At 38.4% G+C, this 19,643-nt stretch overlaps 3 protein-coding genes across 3 annotated transcripts in view; 1 reads left to right on the forward strand and 2 right to left on the reverse strand.

The window, feature by feature from the left end:
- The window catches only part of CBG19469, a gene marked incomplete at both ends in the record, with an annotated part of 10,982 nt that extends 2,737 nt beyond the window's left edge, over window positions 1–8,245 (reverse strand). The window contains 6 exons of the mRNA XM_045236161.1: window positions 888–1,758; window positions 3,072–3,352; window positions 4,443–4,995; window positions 5,796–6,631; window positions 7,869–8,012; window positions 8,072–8,245. Of these exons, the coding sequence (XP_045096784.1) occupies window positions 888–1,758; window positions 3,072–3,352; window positions 4,443–4,995; window positions 5,796–6,631; window positions 7,869–8,012; window positions 8,072–8,245 (2,859 nt within the window). The remainder of the gene's footprint in view (window positions 1–887; window positions 1,759–3,071; window positions 3,353–4,442; window positions 4,996–5,795; window positions 6,632–7,868; window positions 8,013–8,071) is intronic.
- A 1,122-nt stretch (window positions 8,246–9,367) lies between these two features.
- On the forward strand, window positions 9,368–14,400 carry Cbr-prom-1 (the record flags this gene model as incomplete). The annotated part of the gene is made up of 8 exons (XM_002646442.1): window positions 9,368–9,470; window positions 9,519–9,635; window positions 10,437–10,715; window positions 11,369–11,496; window positions 11,541–11,892; window positions 12,407–12,577; window positions 12,632–12,771; window positions 14,170–14,400. The coding sequence occupies 8 exons, from the start codon at window positions 9,368–9,370 to the stop codon at window positions 14,398–14,400; spliced, it is 1,521 nt and encodes a 506-aa protein (XP_002646488.1).
- A 1,837-nt stretch (window positions 14,401–16,237) lies between these two features.
- CBG19471 overlaps window positions 16,238–19,643 on the reverse strand; it is a gene marked incomplete at both ends in the record, with an annotated part of 8,103 nt that continues 4,697 nt past the window's right edge. Inside the window, 4 exons of the mRNA XM_002646443.1 lie at window positions 16,238–16,271; window positions 16,439–16,774; window positions 17,646–18,000; window positions 18,764–19,284. Coding sequence (XP_002646489.1) covers window positions 16,238–16,271; window positions 16,439–16,774; window positions 17,646–18,000; window positions 18,764–19,284 — 1,246 coding nt within the window. The remainder of the gene's footprint in view (window positions 16,272–16,438; window positions 16,775–17,645; window positions 18,001–18,763; window positions 19,285–19,643) is intronic.

Consider the following 19,643-nt stretch of genomic DNA (forward strand, 5'->3'; position numbering starts at 1 on the left):
GTAAAAAACCACTGTCGGCGACTTGAAAAAAAGGCTGTCAGGTGCCGTGGCCTAGGTTTCTCACTGAAAATCCTCGTCCCCCGGCGGCACCTTTTTTTGAATTTTCTTCCTTTTCAACGCCGTTTTTCGCAGATTTCAGATTTTCTTTGAATTTTTTCGCAATAATATTTGAAAAATAGATAACTTTTAACACATTTTAATGCAATAAAAATTTTTGGTCGGAGTCCCCCTTTAAGTTTCGATTGTTCTCTCAGCCATTCTCCTTTTTAGAACTCAGTTTTTCAGGCATTTTAACGCTAAAAATGCTGCAATTTTCCCCATTTTTTCGAAATGTCAGTTTTTGAAAAATCCTTTTTTTTCAGTCAATTTCGAACGAATTCATTCAGAATTTCGGTTATTTTCAGCGAATTTCAAATTAATTTCAGACATTTTAATGTGTTGTTTAGCTATTCCTTTATTTATTTATTTTTTTTTTTTGGAAAAATTGTCATTTCAAACAGTTTTGAAGACTTTTCGTTCATTTTTTTTTATATTTTCCAATAATTTCAGCCGAAACTCCATTTTCAGATTCCCTTTTTTCGTAAATTCTAGCTCATAAAGCGACTTTTTCAGCTATTTTCAGTCATTCAAATCTCAGAATTTGCCGTTTTCACACGGTGAATTTTTTTTAGGATGGTGAATTTTCTAAAGTAAATGCGCTCTAACGCGAATACTGTAGTTAAGCGAGCTGAGTATCGACACGCATGCTGAAAAATGAATTACTGAGTCGCTACACAGCGAAATAGCGACCAAAAATGAAAAGAGCGTTCCGGAAAATTCACCGTGCTTTCAGTGATTTTTTGAGCTCAGAATTCCGATTTTTGAGGTATTTTCAAAGCTAAAAATGCAATTTTCGGACTAAAATTTTGAGAAAAATCCAATTTCACTCCCTCCCCGCCGTCCCCATTTTCCAATAGAACTAACTTGAACACGAAAGGCGACGCATCATAATTCTCTCCATGCGTCGCTGCACACTTTCCAGCCATACTCTCGATCATCATTCCAATTGTCATCCGAGACGGGAAACCGTGAGGATTGAAAATGATATCCGGTACCATGCCGGTCTCCGAGAACGGAAGCGATTCGGTGGGCCATAGGAACGAGTTGATTCCCTTTTGTCCGTGTCGCGACGCGAATTTGTCTCCGATAATTGGGTTTCTCTCGATTCTCCATTGAATCAACGCGTGCTGAGCTCCTCCTCCAGGCGCCTCAGAATTCTCCACAATTCTCACCATTCCACAGTACGCCGGCTCTGCATAATGGAATTTATGGGTTCTAAAGTCCCCAGTCTCCATATTAAACGTCACATAGTAGACTTCGTCCATGAAGTAACGTCTTCCAGGGATTGGCAGTCCATCTGGTCCAACTGTCTTAATCTCTTCTCTCGGATTCTTATGGAAAATGGTCTTCTTCTCTCGCTCGGTCACCAGTTCGATTCTCTCCACTTTGATCACTGTTCCGTGCGCGAAACCTCGCTGATAAGAGGCCTTGTTGATTGTCATCGCGTCTTCCATATCGTATCCAGTGTAGGAGATCACTGCCACGCACGCATTCGTTCCTAGCGGGTACTCATCCATTTGGTACTTCTCGTAGGCTTCCAGCTTTAGCATTGGCTGTTGTGGGAACTGCAGACGGTACATTTTGTTGTCGGCGCGGGTGTGCCAGGCGTGCACGGCGGTGCCCATGGTTTGTTTACCCATTTGACATTGGTAGACGTTACTGCAAAATGGATCAATCGAATTTTGGGATTTTCGAAGCGTAAAATTTGAAAATTTCAGTCAAAAATCTAGATTTTCAGCTTAAAAATGACAGTTTTTGAGGGAAAAAATCTGATTTTTCTAGCTAAAAAACGAGATTTTTGAGCGTAAAAATTGCAAAAACCGTCGATCAAAAATGGTCGGAATTTTGAGGATTCTAGGATAATTTTGGGTCAAAAATCCAGATTTTCAGCTCAAAAATGACAGTTTTTTAGGCTAAAAATCTGATTTTTCTAGCTAAAAATCGTGATTTTGAAGTCAAATTTTAAGCTAAAATTTTCAAATTTCGTAATTTTTGAAGCGTAAAAACTTGAAAACTTTGAGGATGAAAAACGGTCAGAATTCCAAGATTCCAAGGTTCAAAATCCGAGATTTTTCTAGCTGAAACTAAAAAACCTGTAATAAAAGGGCCCTATTGATGAGCTTTTCGAACGAAATTTCGGTGATTTTTGATGGGTTTCCAGCTCAAAAATTGGGGCTTTTTGAGTCTAAAAATCGTGATTTCGCGGACAAATTTGTGAATTAAAAATGGTCAAAATTCAACGGTTTTAAAGATAATTCAGGGTCAAAAATCGAGATTTTTAGCTCAAAAATGGCGGTTTTTTAAGCCCAAAATCTCTTTTTTTGGCTATCAAAAACGCGATTTTGGAGTCAAATTTTGAGCTAAAATTTTCAAATTTCGTTATTTTTGAAGCGTAAAAACTTGAAAACTTTGTGAATAAAACTCGTCAAAATTTGACAATTCTATGATAATTTTGGGCCAAAAACCTAGATTTTAAGCTCAAAAGAGTGGTTTTTAAAGCGGAAAATCTGATATTTTTAGCTATTAAATTGTGATCCAAAGCTGAAACTGGCGAAACCTCTATTAGAAGGGCTCCTAATAATGTGATTTTTGGAGCGTTTTCAGCTCAACAAATGGCCTGAAACGTTGATTTTCGGTGATTTTCAGTCATTTTTAGCAATTTAACACTAAATCCGTAGACTGTTTTAGGTCAAACTTGGAGGATTTTTGTCAAAAAAACTGGCGAAACCTCTAATAGAATGACACCAAAAGGTGAGATTTTTTTCGTTTTTTAGCTCAAAAACTGTGGTTTTTGGACCTTAAATCTGATCTTTCTAGGCTAAAAAATCGTGATTTCAGAGTCAAATTGTGACCCAAAAATGCTCAAATTTGGCTTTTTTGGCACATAATTGACGTTTGTCCGGTGAGAATTTCACATTTTCAGACATTTTAGACCTTACCTTAAGTTAACAATTTTCTAGCCAAAAACCTACCGTGGCGATTGATTATGATCCGGGAACGGAATCAAATTTCCGGCAAAAGAGAACAAACACGACGGGTGGAGCTCTTGGTGCATCGTGACACCGGGCTCCGCCTCTTCTGGATCCAACACCACCGATAGATAGACTTGTTCGAATGTTCCAATGTGTTCAACAGAGTCCAGTGCCAAATTTCGAACGGGACGAATCAGACGGCCCGGGTCACTGAGAATGTAGATTCCCGGGTATTGGGTTTGGATGTTCTTGATGTCGGTGGAGCGGCGGACGAGAGCGATCTGGAATAGTTAGACAGTTCAGAAGGCTCGGGGCTGTTCGTGCTGATTTAGGAATTATTAGAACTGGTCACATCAAAACTGGACGTTTCAGAACTGATTATTTCGCAACCGGACGTTCTAGAACCAGTAATTTCGCAACTGGAAAGGCTAGAAGTGGTCATTTCGTAACCGGACGTTTCAGAACTGACTATTTCGCAACCGGACGCTCTAGAACCAGTAATTTCGCATTAGGAAGGTCTAGAACTAGTCATTTCGTAACTGGACGTTTCAGAACCGGCCTACCTACAAACTTTTGCTTCTTACACCGAATTCGGGTCAATTTACAGCCAAAAAGTCGTCTTTTTAAGTGAAAAGTCGGGATTTTCAACCCTAAATCCCTGTAAAATTATCGAAAATCTTGATTTTTCAGTCATTTTCAAAACTTCCGGTTGCAAAATAAACAGTTCCAAATGTGTCAAAAAAGGTTTTTTTTTTGAGAAAATTTGGCCAATGAAAGTCTAAAATTGCTCTAAAAACCGCTGAAAATATCGAATTATCAGCAGTTTTGGCTGAAAATTGTAGTTTTTGGCGCTAATTTTGCCTGAAAATCCGCATTTTCCAGGTATTGCTACCTGGAAATTCGAATTTCCAAAGGGAAGTCGAAGATTTCTAGCCAATTTCCATAGTAAATTCGGGTCAAAAAATGCTCGGAAAATCGTTTTTCGGCTGAAAAATCAAGATTTTCGCCGTTTTTGTTACGAAAATCACGATTTTCACTGAAAAAAAAGTTGTTTTTTCTTGAATTTTAGATGGGAATTTTGACTGAAAATTGGTGATTTAGGACCGAAAAAATTGGTTGAAAATTGCAATTTTTGGGCCGGACGTTGTCGAAAAAATCCGGCGTTTTTCAGCTATTTTAAGTCGATTTTGACCGGGAATTTCGGATGAAAAATCGTGTGTTTAAAGGTACTTTTTATCGTTTTATCTCGATTTTTTGACGATCTAGGCTCAATTTAAGCCTAAAACTAGGATTTACATGCTAAAAATAGGCATTTTTGGTGGATTTTCGTAAGATTAAGGTCTATTTTCTCTCTCAAAATCCAGAACGCACCTCAGCTGTATACGGAATTCTGGCGTCCTTCGCCACCTTGGCACATCTCAAATATCGTTCGATCGACGCTGCCTTAGCAATCGGCACGTAGCCAATGAATTTTCCATCCATCAGAACCGGATACAACTCCTCGCCAGACGGTGCCATCGACACCGTCTTCTGTGTATACATTCCCAATTCCGCCAGCATCGATGTCACATTCGAATTATCCGTTAAATGGGTCACGATTTCACACGACGCCGTCACGTGATTCAGAAGACCGCACGGCGCGCCGTCGGGAGTGTGCACCGGGCAAATGAAGCCCCACGCTTCGGGACGGAGTTTTCGAACGTCGGTTGTACGCATCTCCATGAAGAAGGCGCCTCTGTGAATGGCTCGGAAGTGAGAGACGAAGCGAAGTTGATTGATTCGCTCGGCGATCACTGAGAATCCAGATTCCTGTTGAAGAGCGAGGCCGACACGAGTGACGAGGTTTCCGGTGGCCAGGAAGTAGGCCATTCCACGGGTGATCTCTCCGCCGTTGTGATTGCCAAGGGCTTTGAGGATCTGGGCTCTGCAAATGGGATTTTTTTTGACTATTTTGGCTTGTTTACCGTGCAAAACCTGTAATAGAAGGGCTCCCTAATTTTCAACTTTGAGCCAATTTATCTCGGTGCTTGATAAAGACATGACAAATTTGTCAACTGATCAATTGTGCATCATATTATCAGCAATACTTTATCAGTTGACTACTTTTTGATAGCTCTTATAGGAACAAAGATAATTGAGCTCAAACTTGACAGTGTAGATTTTATGACGATTTTCACCCATTTTTTGGGGCCTTTGGATCATTTTCGAGCGTGTATGGTTATTTTGACTGAAAGGTTTTTGATGCAAAATGCAGGTTTTTAAGCAATTTTTACAGCGATTTTTAGCCATTTTCCGTCAGTTTTCAATCATTTTCGGCTAATTTTAAACTTTCTAGACAGATTTCAACCCAATTTCAGCACTATTTTCAGTGAATTTTAGGCTCATTTTGGCCATTTTAATATACAAATTGTGTTTTTAGAGCAAAAAAAATATAGCTATTCTGACTAAAACTACTGTAAAACCTGTAATAGAAGGGCCCTCCACACTGTCAAGTTTGAGATTAATTATGCCCCCCCCCCCTCCCTTGAAAAGTAGGGGGCCCTTCTATTGCAGGTTTTACGGTGGTTGAATACCAAGGTTTTTGATGCAAAATGCAAGTTTTTGAGTTAAAAATACATTTTCAGTCAATTTTTTTTCAATTTCATGAGTCAAAAGGGGGTTTTTATAGCTGAAAATGCGATTTTTAGGGGCATTTTTACCTCGAAAATTGAAAAAAAAACTCACGATGTCAATCGAAAATCCTGCCTAGCACTCATAAACTCAATCTTCCTCCTCACCATGCCCAGAATATTCTCCATCCTCTCTCTCAAAATCAACAGCAGAATGTGTCCAGACACTGATGCCTCCTGGAATTGCGGATTGTCGGGCGTCTCCGGAGCGCATTCTCCTTTCACAAGCGCGATGAGCTTCTGAGCCATATAGGCCAGCGTGTAGAACTTCTCCTCGTCGTCCTCCAGATGAATCAGCACGCATTCTTTGAGGATGAAGCGGCCGGCGTCGATGTCCTTCTCCCAAGGACCCACTCTATCCGAGACAGCTACTCGGAAACGGGATCCGATTGCTGTTATGGCAGATTCCTGGTCCAGAATCCCTTCCTCTTGACATTGAGCAAGCATGTTGAGGATGCAGGAGGCGAAGAATTGATCTTTGGGACGTCCTTTCTTGAATTCTGCACTTATCACTGCGTCATTCTTATTCGTCAACGCCTTCACAATGTACATCATTGGGATATAGAAGATTTCTCGTCTGAATTGCAGTGCCAACTGCATCGTTCCCGTATCCAAATAGTGCATTGTCATCATGACAGCCGTATGATTCTCCTTCACACTTCTCATCATCACTCCAAACTCTGAGAATAGTTTTCCCTTCTCTTTGAACGTTTTTCGAATGATTGCGATTGGAAAGTTTCGACGATTTGCAATGAGCAATCTGATCACTTTTTCCGAGCCGTTGACGATGAAATAGCCGCCTTTTTCGATGGGTTCCTCGCCGGCTGCGACCAGTTGTTTACGGGACATTCCACGGAGATGACAGCCTTCGGAACGGAGCATAATCGGGACCTGGAATAGGGGCTTTTGGAACTCAAATTTGAGCTAAAAACACTTTTTTCAGCACAAAATGACCCAAAAATCAAATGTTTCAACTCGATTTTAGTCGAAACCGCTGACTTTTTGACCCAAATGACCCTAAAAACCAAAATTTTGATTGCAAATTTTGTCCAAAAACGCTCAAAACGCTGATTTTCCTGATCAAAATCACTGGAAATTTTCGAATTTTTCACTGAAAATGTATCGTAAAATCTCAGTTTTAAAGGAGATAATTACACAAAAAATTGTTTTTTTAATTTTAAAAATTGGCTAAGAACGAGTTTTTTTCGCATAAAAAAACAATTTTTTGTGTAATTTTCTTCTGGAAAACTGAGATTTTAGGATAAATTTTCAGTGGGAAATTTGAAAATTTCCGGTGATTTTGATCAGGAAATTAGCGTCTTTTCAGACTAAATGTGCAAACTAAATTTCAGTTTTTGGGGTCATTTTGACTATAAAATAAATGTTTTCTGACTAAAATTGACTGGAAACTTCGATTTTTGGGGTCATTTTGAGCAGAAAAACAGCGTTTTTAGACTAAATTTGAGTTGAAAATCTTATTTTTTCAGATCATTTTAGTCAGAAAGATAGTCGAAAATTGGATTTTACGGCCAACTTTTTCTATGAATTTTGACGTTTTTTAGACCGAATATGAGTCGAAAACTCGATTTTCGGAATCATTTTAGGCAGAAAAATAGCATTTTCAGGCTGAATTTGAGTTCAAAATTCGATTTTCAGAGTCATTTTTACCAAAATATCAGCGCTTTTTGACCAAATTTGAGGTTTTCGGAGTCATTTTTACCAAAAGATCTGTGTTTTTTACCAAATTGAAAGTGAAAATTTTTTTTTTTTCGGGACATTTTGGGCAGAAAGTTAGCTTTTTGAGACCAACTATGAGTCGAAAACTCGATTTTTGGGCAAATTAGAGTCTTTTTGGACTAATTTTGAGTTCAAAATTTCGGTTTTTAGGTCATTTTGACTCGGCATGACCCGAAATTGATGTTTTAAGGTCGAGTTTAGATTGGAAACCAAGCTTTTTTAACCCAGAATCGTTAATTCTGAAATTCTGAAGAGCATTTGAGCCTGAAAACTCGTTATACAAGACAATTGAGTTTTTCAGTATGAAAATCATGGCTTCTGGCTCAAATTCTCAATTTTTAATCTTTTAAGGACCAAAAACTATCTTTTTAATGCCATTTCAGTCTCCTACCTTGCCGAGAATGGTCTCAATGATATCCAAACGCGTCTCATTGACATGGACATCAATGTTGACTTTCAGATTTCCAGCATACGTCATTCCACGCTGTCGGCACTCGGCTGGGTACAATGGAAGGGTGTCGCTGGTCAATTTGGCCTGAAAAAATGGATTTTTCCCTTCAAAATTCTCATTTTTCTCAAATTTCCAAAGCTTACACCACTGTCCAGCGTCGGCTTATGCAGTTGGGCGGATGTGAACTTCATTGTGACATTGTCTCCATTTTTCAAACGAAACTTCTCGGCTGGAATCGCTTGGGCGGCGAGCTGACAGCCGTCGGTGACGAGAAAGTCGAACGAGGAGACGTGATATGAGGCGATATCACAGTCCATCCTGAAAAATCGCGGTTTTTTGAGTGAAAAATGAGTGGAAAATTGGTTATTTAGGCTTTTTTATTGGTATTAAACGAAAAAAGACATGGGAAGGCGGGTGGAAGAGCGAGAGACAGGCGGGCGGCGGCCGCGGCCAGGCAAGCAAAAGAGAGGGAAATTTGAAAAAAAAAAAGCTTCATTTGAACAGCAAAAATGTATAAAAAATCGAAAAAAAAATCCTTGAAATTCTTGGAGACCTGTCGCTGAATTAACCTGAAAAACAAGGGGAAAAACCTGCTAAAAATATGGGAAAAATATGTTTTTCATTCAAAAAAAAAATTAATTCTGAAACAATTTTCAGTGAAAAAATCGCTTTGAAACATGCGAAAATCGACAAAAAACCAAAAAAAAAATTTTTTTTGAAAATTCCTGGGGAACCTGAAAAGCAATGACAAAACTGCGAAAAATATGAAAAATTTCGTTTTAAATCTAAAAAAAATTTTTTTTCACAATTTTTTGCGAAAAAATCTGCTCAAAATCTTCGAAAATCGACGAAAAATCGCGAAAAAATCGAAAAGAAATCAAAGAAAAATTAAAGGCGCATGCAATTTCCGCGGTGGGTCTCGACACGATCGCCAGGGCTACTGTAGGGGCGGAGTTTCGGCGACTGCAGAGAATTTTTAAATTACCGCCCAAAAGTTGGTCGTTTTTCAAATTTTAAAATCGATTTTTGTTGTTTTGAATAGCTGAAAAAATCGAAAATTTGAAGACAAATTCGATTTTTTCTCAAAAAATACCTAAAAATTCGCAAAAAAAAAATGGTTTTTTGGCCTAAATTTGGGGAGGAAAATTCGAAAAATTCAGTTTTTTTCGCCGAAAAAACCGAAAAATTCGGGATATTCTATGCTTAAAATCCAATTAAAAAATTCAAATTATGTCAAAAATCAATAGAAAAATGGGTTCTATTGATTTTTCGCGGAAAAAAAAGAAGATTTTTCGGCCGGAAATTCAAAACTTCCAGTGTTTTTTGGCTTAAAATTCATTGAAAAACAAAGTTTCAAGGGTTTTTTTTGCGGTTTCTGACTCTAAAAGCTTGAAATTTAGCTAAAAAATCACAAAAAAGCATTTTTCCAGACTCCAAAAATGAACCAAGCAACGCCGAGAAGGTACAATCTGCGGAGCTCCCAACGAGACGTCCCAATTCCATACAACAGCGCGAAAAGTGTTGTTCCCTTGAGGAAAAGAAGTAAAAAACCCTGAAAAAAAGCCAAAATCTATAATTTTTATAATTCAGACTCTCCATCAGAAGCCAACAAAGGTCACAAACGGCAGCGGACACAGCAGTCTCACGGACCGCCGTTCAGGTCTCCAGCTGGAATTGATTTGCCGCGGCAGAGTCATATTGAGCAAAGTTTGTGGTTTTGAAATTGAGAAATTTGGGGGAGATTGCTTAAAATCAATTTTTCATAATTTTTGGATCATTTTTCATGAATTGGGAGAATTTTTCATAATATTTAGATCATTTGTCATGAATTTTGAGTTTTTTTTCCGGAATTTTTGGACCTTCTCTTATGATTTTTGGATCATTTTGAGGAATTCTAGGCGATTTTTCTTAATTTTATGACTATTTTTCATGAATTGTGAGAATTTTTCATGATTTTGAAACCATTTTTCATTAATTTGAGACCATGTTTCATAATTTTTTGACCATTTTTGTTGAATTTTAGACCATTTTCGTAGATTTTGGACCATTTTTGTAATATTTAAGATAATTTTCAATGAGTTTCGGACCAATCTTGATGAAAAAAATGTTCAAAGCTTTAACACTTACAGAAAAAAACAATTTTCAGTTAGTTTTGTGTTTTATATCGAAAAATGTCCAATTCGTACTTTGAACTGCATTGAAAATGGTCCAAAATTCATGAAAAATAACCCAAAATTTATGAAAAATGGAATTTTTAGACCATTTTTCTTGATTTTCGAGCTATTTTCATGAATTTCGAGCTATTTTTCCGGAAATTTCGAAACATTTTTCATGAATTTCGGGCTATTTTTCATGATTATCGGACCATTTTCATTGAATTTCAGGCATTTTTCATGAAATTTGCATCAAAAATAATCTAAAATTCACGACTAATAGTCAAAAATCAATCGAAACTGGTCCAAAATTATTGAAAATGCATGTTTCAGAGCCCAAAATTTCAATTTTCAGGACCCATCGTCCAGCTGCCCACACGTCTCTCCCGTGAGCTGGAACAGCCATTCGGAAGTTTCGGACAACTGCCCAACGATGTGATCTATCAAATTCTCAGCCGCACACCGTACACCCTTCTGGGCCGAATGTCGATGACGTCTACCGTTTGGAAACGAACAATTTCGGCGTATGTGAGAAGCGGTTCGTTCAATTTGCGGCTCACGAAAGACGTGGAGAATACGATGGATTCGTTTAGCAACGAGAAGCTGGGCTCGAATGATTTGTACTTTTCGATGGGTTAGTTTTCTCTTTTTCATTGAAAATACCCTTAAAAAAAAAGAAAATCTGCAAAAATAAGTCTATTTCCTGCTGAAAATCTTCAAAAACTACATTTTTCTATCTAAAACAGTGGTTTTTAGCTATTTTAGCTAAAATTTCAGCCAAACTCGCCCTAGACTTCGATTTTAAATGACTTTGGATTCATGTTAATGAATTTTTGAATCATTTTCATGAATTTGGACCATTTTCCATGAATTTTGGACTATTTTTCATGAATTTGGGACCATTTTTCATGAAAATTGAACTATTTTTCATGAATTTTGGACCATTTTTCATGAATTTTGGACTGTTTTTAATGACTTTGAATCCATTTTAATGAATTTTGGACCATTTTTCAAGAATCTTGGAAGATTTTTCAAGAATTTTGGATTTGCAATGATTTTCTGAGTTTTGAAGTGAAAGCGTTGTCAAAATCAGCAAAAATTGCACAAAAAACTGTGTTTTTGGTTTTTGGCCGATTTTTCTAGGCAACTTTTGGCATTGTGAGCTTGTGGAACATTTTCTTATTTTCTGTGAAATATTTTTGAAAAATTCTAGTAAAATGCTCATAAAATCAGGAAATCATAACAAGAATTTACGATTTCTCATCACTAAAACCTTAATTTTTCCAGGAACATTGACCAAATATCTGACAATCAACGAGAAATGGAGCGTCCGACTCGACTGTCTCCGCATGTTTCTCACAATGGCCTACGAAGCAGACTCTTCAATAGCAGGAATCGGAAAAATCGTTCATGCGGTACCGGACCGCCGCCTTTCCTTTCAAAAAATGACTAATTCCAGTTTGCTCTTCGCCCAGACGAGGAAATCGTAATGGAGGAGATCGACGACATCGTTACCCTCGTATTCTCAATCGTTGGCAGTCTAGTACACGAGTTGAATGGCGTTGTATCGAGATCGGACGTCGAGAGAGATTTGGAGAACACTGAGAATGCTCATATCTGGTTTTACGAGATGGAGCTTCGGAAACGAGTGTTGACACTGTTTCTGAACAACGGGGTCACCGATCCGGCCGTCGGACTCAACAAGTTCTTTTTGAGCAGTGTTTTGAGAAAGTTCAAGGAAGCACATGGTGTCGTACCCACCTCGTTGATCTATCTTCTATTCTCGCCCACTACGATTTATGAAGGCGAAGGTAGGCATGTTTTGAGCTAATTGAACTGGAAATTTATAGCCAAAAATTCTATTTTTGAGCTGAAAACCTGAAAATTCAGAGTCAAAAATGATTTTTGACCTGAAAAAGGTTGAAAGTTCGAATTTTAAGCATTTTCTAAAGGTTTTTGGCACTCTAATTTTTTTCGAGCTCTAAAACTTGCAATTTGAAGCTAAAAAATTCGAATTTACGGTTCAGTTTTGATTGAAAAAAAGGTAAACAACTAAATTTGAGCATATTGTTTGATTTTTATGTGAAATTTTGACCATTTTCGACCCAGTCACTGAAAATTCACAGTGAAATGTGAAATGATGATTTTTGACCTGACAAAAACTGGGAAAATTCGATTTTTAGGGTCATTTTTACGAAAAAATCAGCGTTTTTGGGTCATTTGGGACAACAAATTTTGAGCATATTTTTAAATTTTCATTTGAACATTAGGCTATTTTTTTGACTCAGAAAATCGTCCAGAAGCGTAAATTAAATATTTTTGCAGAAGTGATCCATTGGCACCGCCTATCTCAAATCTCAGTTGTCGACTTTGACGACGCCCTAGAGTTGAACCCGCTCGCCAGAGCCATGTTCGCTCTTTTGCAGTGTAAAAAGTTGAACAACACACTTCCATGGACCAAGAACACCATTTTCAACTTGATGGAAGAGATTACAAGTGAGTTTTTTTGGATTTTTCGACCGATTCAAAGTCGAATTTCGAAATTTTCAGCATATCCTAATCCGTGGTCCATGAATACGTTCGTCGCGCTGCATGTGCTCGAGCCGGAGCTCGTTCCGATTGGAGTTGTGGCGCGATTGAATAGGAATCACGAGGACGAGGCGGGCGATATGATTTGCACTATGAAAATGGTAATTTTCTGAAAATTTCAGTAAATCCTGATGTCTTTATTGTTTTTTTTTTCGCTCAAAATTCCATATTTTGTGCTTAGGAACCCTGAAAATCTGCGAATTTTAACAAGTTGCGAAACCTTGAAAAATCTGCCCTGAATCTTCTGAAAGCTTCTGGGAAGATTCTGGAATTTGTTTCCTATTTCTGACACTTTTCTAGGAGGTTGTCTAAGAATTTTCAGTTTTCGCAGAACTTTCTGGACCATTCATTTCGATTTTCGGAAAATTCTGAATATCCGAATTCCGAGAAATTCTAGAGATGGACGACTTCAAGCGTTTTTGGTTCGAATTTTTCCTTTTTTTTCTGATCATAGCTCCTCTCTTTAAGACCTTAAAAATCTCGACTTTTCACTTAAAAATACCATAGTTGCAGATGGCGGGCCGGCTGATAACTTGTCTCTAGAACCAGATTTTCAGACGGTTTTGGTACCAAATGATAGATCTCGACAGGGCATATCACGCCTATATCATTTAAGCCTAATTCCATTCCGGTAACATGTCGAAAAATGCGTTTGAATGACAATTTTCGACCAGCTTGATAAAAAGCAGATTTCTTGTCATTCAAGCACATTTTTCGACATGTTATCGGACTGGAATCCGCCTTGAATGATATAGAAGTGATGGGCCCTGTCGAGATCTATCATTTGGTACCAAAACCGTCTGAAAATCTGGTTCTAGGGACAGGTTACCAGCCGGACCGCCATCTGCAACTATGGTATTTTTGAGTGAAAATTCGAGATTTTAAAGATCTTTAAGAGAGGAGCTATGATCAGAAAAAAAGGAAAAATTCGAATCAAAAACGCTTGAAGTCGTCCCTCTCTGGAATTTCACGGAATCCCGATATTCAGAATTTCCAAAAATCGAAATGAATGGTCTAGAAAGTTCTGCGAAAACTGAAAATTCTTGGAAAACTTCTAAAGAAAAGTGTCAGAAATGGGAAACAAATTCCAGAATCTTCTAGAAGATTTCAGAAATTTCCGGGCTTTCAAGGTTTCGCAACTTACCGTTGGTACCGAAAGTGTCTGAAAATCTGAAAACATCTAGATTTTTGAAAATTCAAATTATTCCGGAATTCCGAAGTTTTGAAAAATTTCATTCCAAAAATTCCATTGCACATCTCTGCTTCTGAAAGTTCCAGAAAATACGTTAGAACCTGTATTTGAAGGGCCGACCCATGTGTTTCTTACAGAGTACCTCAGGGCTCTTCTATAACAGGGGCCCTTCTAATACAGGTAGTACGGTATTCTTCAAGGTAAAAGTTTTACACAAAAAATTACAGAACGCTATTTTCACTAAAAATTCTAAAATTTATAATTGAAAACTTCGATTTCTAGAAATTAAATCCAAAAATCGTTTCAGCTTCTGTTCCGCTGGAAAATGGACGTCGTCGGCGTGATAGAGCGAGCGCTCGAATCGATAAAAACCGCTCTGAAACCCGAACAATGCCGTACGCTCTTCGATCGCTGCTGGGATTGGCATCAACGAAACATTGACGATCTTCATCGGCGGCTCGGTCAATCGGCAGAGGAGATTCGAGCGGAAATCGAGAGTCAGATGGAAGTGATGCCAATGTTGATGAAACTCTTGTAATTATTAGAGTATTTAAAAAGAGAATATCCAGAGAAAATTATGTATTTTTTAAAGTCTCCCCCGAGTGGTTTCTTTGGAATTTGGAATTTTTGGGAATTTTGGCTTCTGAATTGGCTGAAAATCTGAAAAAATCCGAGTCCAAGAGAAGCTATGTGTCTGCCCGAGTCTTCTAAATGATAATAACTATGGTCTGGCAGCGGAAAATGCTCCAAAAATCCATGCGCTCTGGGTTACTGTTGCTCAAATTTTGTAATTTTTGTTAAATTGAAATTTTCGCGATTCTCAGAATTTTTTAATCAGAAATATCAGAGTTTTTGAGTCGAAACCTTGGGATCAAAAATGGCGCCAAAATTGAAAAAAAAATGTTTTTTGTCTATTTTTTCTCGATTATCTGGAAAAATCGAAGAAAAATTCAATTTCAAAAAGTGAAAAATTTTGAAGATTTTCCCGAATTCCAGCACTTTTTACACTGAAAAATTCCAAAAAATCTGGTTTTTCGCCATTTTTATCTCGCAAAATAGCCAAAAATTACCCGATTTTTTGAAAAAATCGACCTACAGTAATCCCAACCCCCAGGATTTTAAGATGAGCAATCACCCCGCCCGACCATAGTGTCAAAAAAAAACGTTCCATATATATAAATACATAAAAATATGTATCATTTCATATCGTGTATTTTTCCACCTTCCCCGCTATCACATGTCCCATTTGCTCATGTTACATCCCCCGTTCTGTTTTTTTCAGAAAAATAGTGATATATATATATGTTTTTATTGGAATTTTTCTTTCAAATTTCCCCCCTTTGAAATTTTTTATTCGCCCCGAAAAGAAGAAGAATATTTATTTGTTTTTTTTTCCCAACTAATATGTCCTCCCTTTAAAATGTCCCAAATAACCATCTGTGTCCCTTTAAAGTTTAAAAATCATCTCCCCGTTCCTCCTTCCGATCCTCCTCATGTTCCATTCCAATGTTCTCTTCAATTAAATTGTGGTGTGTATACGGTATCAGCATTTGTTGTGCATTTCATTTTTTTTTGCATTTCAATCAATTACAGGGAAAAGAGGAAGCGATAATCCGAAAGCAAAATATATATAGTACAAAAAAAGGGACAACCGGCTAGGAGGAGACACAAAACGAATCGAAAAAAATGATGAAGAAGTAAGTGATTTCTATAAAAATGATGCTTTTTTTTGGAGAACATCGATGAAAAAATAGAGGAGAACTGAAACATTTTCAGAATCATTATGCCCAGAGAGAGAAACAGAGAAAATGAGGAGATTTTTGCGATACTTTTCAATCGTTAGAGGAGAAAGAGGAAGACTTTTACAGTGTTTTTTAAAGTTATACTATATTCAAACAAGAAAGAGATTAAGAAAAAAAAAGGAAAAAAGATAATTATTGTATAATCGGTTAGGGGGGGGGCGGAGCTTGCTCATTTATCATCGATGGAATCTGAATCATTGTTCAAAAATTAAAAATACACAAAATCTAGGTCGGGACCCAGAAAAATCCAAAATCTAAAAATCTAGGTCATGGTCTAGAAAAACCTAGGTCTAAATTTAGTTCACGGCCCAAATTTTCTAGGTCATGACCTAGAAAATCCAAAATCTAGGTCATGACCTAATTTCTCAATTCTCGTGACCTAGAAAAATCATAATTTCAGTTCATGACCTAGAAAAATCTAAAATCTAGGTCATGACCTAATTTCTCAATTTTTGGGACCTAGAAAATCTAGGTCATGACCTAGAAAAGCAAGAAATCGTAAATCTAGGTCATGACTTAAAAAGCTAGGTAATGACCTAGAAACCAAAAATGGTGACCTAGAAAACCCCAAAATCAAGGTGATGGTTTAAAAAATCTAGGCCATGGCCTAGAAATTGAAATTTAGGTCATGACCTAATTTCTCAATTCTCGTGACCTAGAAAAACCAAGCCCACGACCTAAAAACCTATTTTTTCTCTATTTTCCTTTTCAAGACTCCTCTTGCCAGTGGCCTAGAAAAACCTAGGCCACGGCCCTCCTCTCAAAAACACTCACCTCGTAAACACGCGACTCTCCTCATGCACGTCCATCTCGGTCGCCTTGAAATCATTCAACTCCTTCCGAATCATGGCCTTGTCCGACGGCGTCAGCCGCGTCCACGGCTTCTCGCCCTTCCGATCGTAGACCTCGGCTTGGGTGACTTCGACGTAGTCGTTGAACTGAATGATTTGTTGCTCTTTGAGCTGAACGATTGTCGGTCGGAACGACAGTTTTCGGAGTAGCAGTTTTCGTTTCTCTTCCATCGCTTCAGACGACGTCAGACCGCCGCGATTACGTCGGAGGATGTTGCGGTCTTCGAGCTCTTCGGGCGTCGGACGTTCGCTTAGTTTTCTGAAAATACTGCCGAATGGGGTTATGGGGTACTGTAGAAGAAGCCGGAACGGGTTTTTAAAATCCTATTTTAGGCCTAATTTGAGCCTAATTCAAACTTATTTAGAGCCTTTTTTAAGTCTGACTTAAGCCTTATTTAAGCCTATTTTAAGCCTAATGTAAGCCTATTCTAAGCCTAATTCAAGCCTAATTTAAGCCTATTTAGAGCCTATTAAGAGCCTATTTTAAGCCTAATTTACGCCTATTCAGGTCCTATTTAGAGCCTATTTTAAGACACATTTAAGTTTTTTTGAGCCAAATTTAAGCCTATTGTAAGCCTATCCTGCCTAATTTGAGCCTATTTCAAGCCTAATTCAACCCTTATTTAAGACTAATTTAAGCCTATTTTAAGCCTTTTTATAGCATGTTTTAAGCCTAATCCAAGCCTAATTTAAGCCGAATTGAAGCCTACTTAGAGCCTATTTTAAGCCTAATTTAACCATATTTTAAGCCTAGTTTAAGCCTAATTAGAGCCTATTTAAAGCCTAATTTAACCCTAGTTGGAGCCTAATTCAAGTCTATTTTAAGCCTAATTCAAGCCTTTCTGAGCCTATTCCAAGCCTATTTTAAGCTTATTCATGCCCGATTTGAGCCTATTCCGAGCCGAATTAAAGCTTATTTAGAGTCTATTTTAAGGCTATTTTAAGCCTAATTTAAGTCTATTTAGAGCATATTTCAAGCCTAATTTAAGCCTATTTCAAGTTTAATTTAACCCTTTTGAGCGCCTATTGCAATCCTAATTAGAGCCTATTTATATATATATATATTTCAAGACTATTTCGGTTCTAAAACGTCACAGTTCTAAAACGACCTACTGTCTACAATGACCTACCGTGCCAATTTGATCGACGCCGTCTTCATCAACTTCTTCCGATCGTCCGCCGTCTGTCCGTTGATGTCATCCTTGCATGGCGGCGCGTCGAGCTTCAGTGCAATCGTATCCCGTCGAGCTACCTTCGACGCTAGACCCGTCTTCTGAATCGGCACGTCTTCTTCCTCGTCGTCATCATCTTCATTCGATGAAGATCCGGATGGTGCCACGTTGGCAGCTCGGCGAGCAGCGGCTGCGGCTAGGGAGATGGGATCGTCTCGATATTGAATCGGAGCATCGCTGTCGCTGTCGTCGGTGAGCTTCGATGGAAGTGGTGGCTGTGACGAGGATGGTTCGACGTCACGAGAGTTGCGACCTGCAAAATGAGTCGTTGTGAAATGGAAGAGTTCTAAAACGTCACAGTTCTAGAATGGCATTTTTGTTAAATCGCTGATCCTAGTCATCTTGTTTGCAACTGGTTCTAAAGTGTCACAAATCTAGAATGGTCCATTTTCGAAAAGTTCTAAAACGTCGCAGTTCTAGAATTACACTTTTGAAAAAGTTCTGAAACGTCACAGTTGCAGAATGTCATTTTTCGTTGTATCGCTGGTTCTAAATCGTCCTAATCATGTTGTTTGCAACTGGTTCCAAAGTGTCACAGTTCGAGAATGACACTGTTCTGGTTCTAAACCGACGCACTCAGGATTGGTTCTAAAACGTCACAGTTCTAAAACGACCTACTGTCTAGAATGACTTTCTGGAGCATCTAAGACTTCGATTTTAAAATGCCCTTATTTCAATCCAACTCGTTCTAAAGCGTCTCGGTTCTAAAACGTCACGGTTCTGAAACGTCTCTGTTCCAAGATGTACCTGTTTCGAGGCGGTACGGTTCCAGAACGTCCTAACTCCTAGAATAGCATTCTAGACCATCTAAGGCTCAGGCTTTAAACCAAGCTCTAAACCATCCTAGTTCTCAAATTGTATATATATATTTAGAGCCTAGTTTAAGCATATTTTAAGCCTATTGTTAGGGCCTTTTAAAGCCAATTTTAAGCTTATTTTAAGCCGATTTGCAGATTAATTTGGGCTTATTTTCAGGCCTATTTTTAGCTTATTTCAAGCCCAGTTCCAAAACCCACCATTCTTCGCATTCAACCTCAGCCTCGACGGTTGCCCGGGCCTTCTCAGCACCGGCTTATCAGGCTGCGCATCGAAGTTCGGCTCCTTCGCCTCGATTCTCCGATAGCCCTCCTTCAGCATTCGCGACGTCTGCGGACTCAACTCTCCACGTCTTCCAACAGATGACGTCGTCGTCGTCGTCGCCGTCGAAGCACGCATGTCTTCTGTGGACTCGTCTCCTTCGCTCTCCGTACTCTGATCGTAGTTTATATTCTCCTCATCTGAATCTCGATTGTCGTCGTCGTCGTCGGCTGAAGGTGGTTGAATGACGAGCGATGGTGGCGGTGGTGGAGCTGTGAATCTCGGTTTAAAGATCTGATGACGATCTGATAATGACGTGGAGGAGGATTGTTGAACGAACTGGACACGTTGTGGTCCTTCTGAAGACGTTGTTTCTGACGTTGGAGGCTCCTGGAGACGTGTGCGAACGATGGAAATGTGATTTGGGTCGACGATCAGTGGTTGGGGTTGGGATGAATTGCTGGAAAAAGTGGGAAATTTCGGGAGGGGAAAAATAGAAAAGTGACATCCGGATACACATATGGACATCCGGACGCAAGGAATGAAACATTTTTCCGGCAGAATTTCAGCCAATTGCTCAGCTTAAAAAACCCAAAAATAGCCAATTTTTTGTACTGAAATTAAGATTAAAAATTCGGAAAAAATGGTTTTTTCAGGCAGATTTTTAGCCGATTGCTCAGCTTAAAGGGGGACTCCNACCAAAAATTTTTATTGCATTAAAATGTGTTAAAAGTTATCTATTTTCCGAATCTATTGCGAAAAAATTTTTGAAAATCCGAAATTCCCAAAAAACGCCGTTGAAAAGGAAGAAAATTAAAA

The sequence above is a fragment of the Caenorhabditis briggsae genome (assembly GCF_000004555.2).
Source record: "Caenorhabditis briggsae complete genome, chrI, whole genome shotgun sequence".
Taxonomy (NCBI): domain Eukaryota; kingdom Metazoa; phylum Nematoda; class Chromadorea; order Rhabditida; family Rhabditidae; genus Caenorhabditis; species Caenorhabditis briggsae.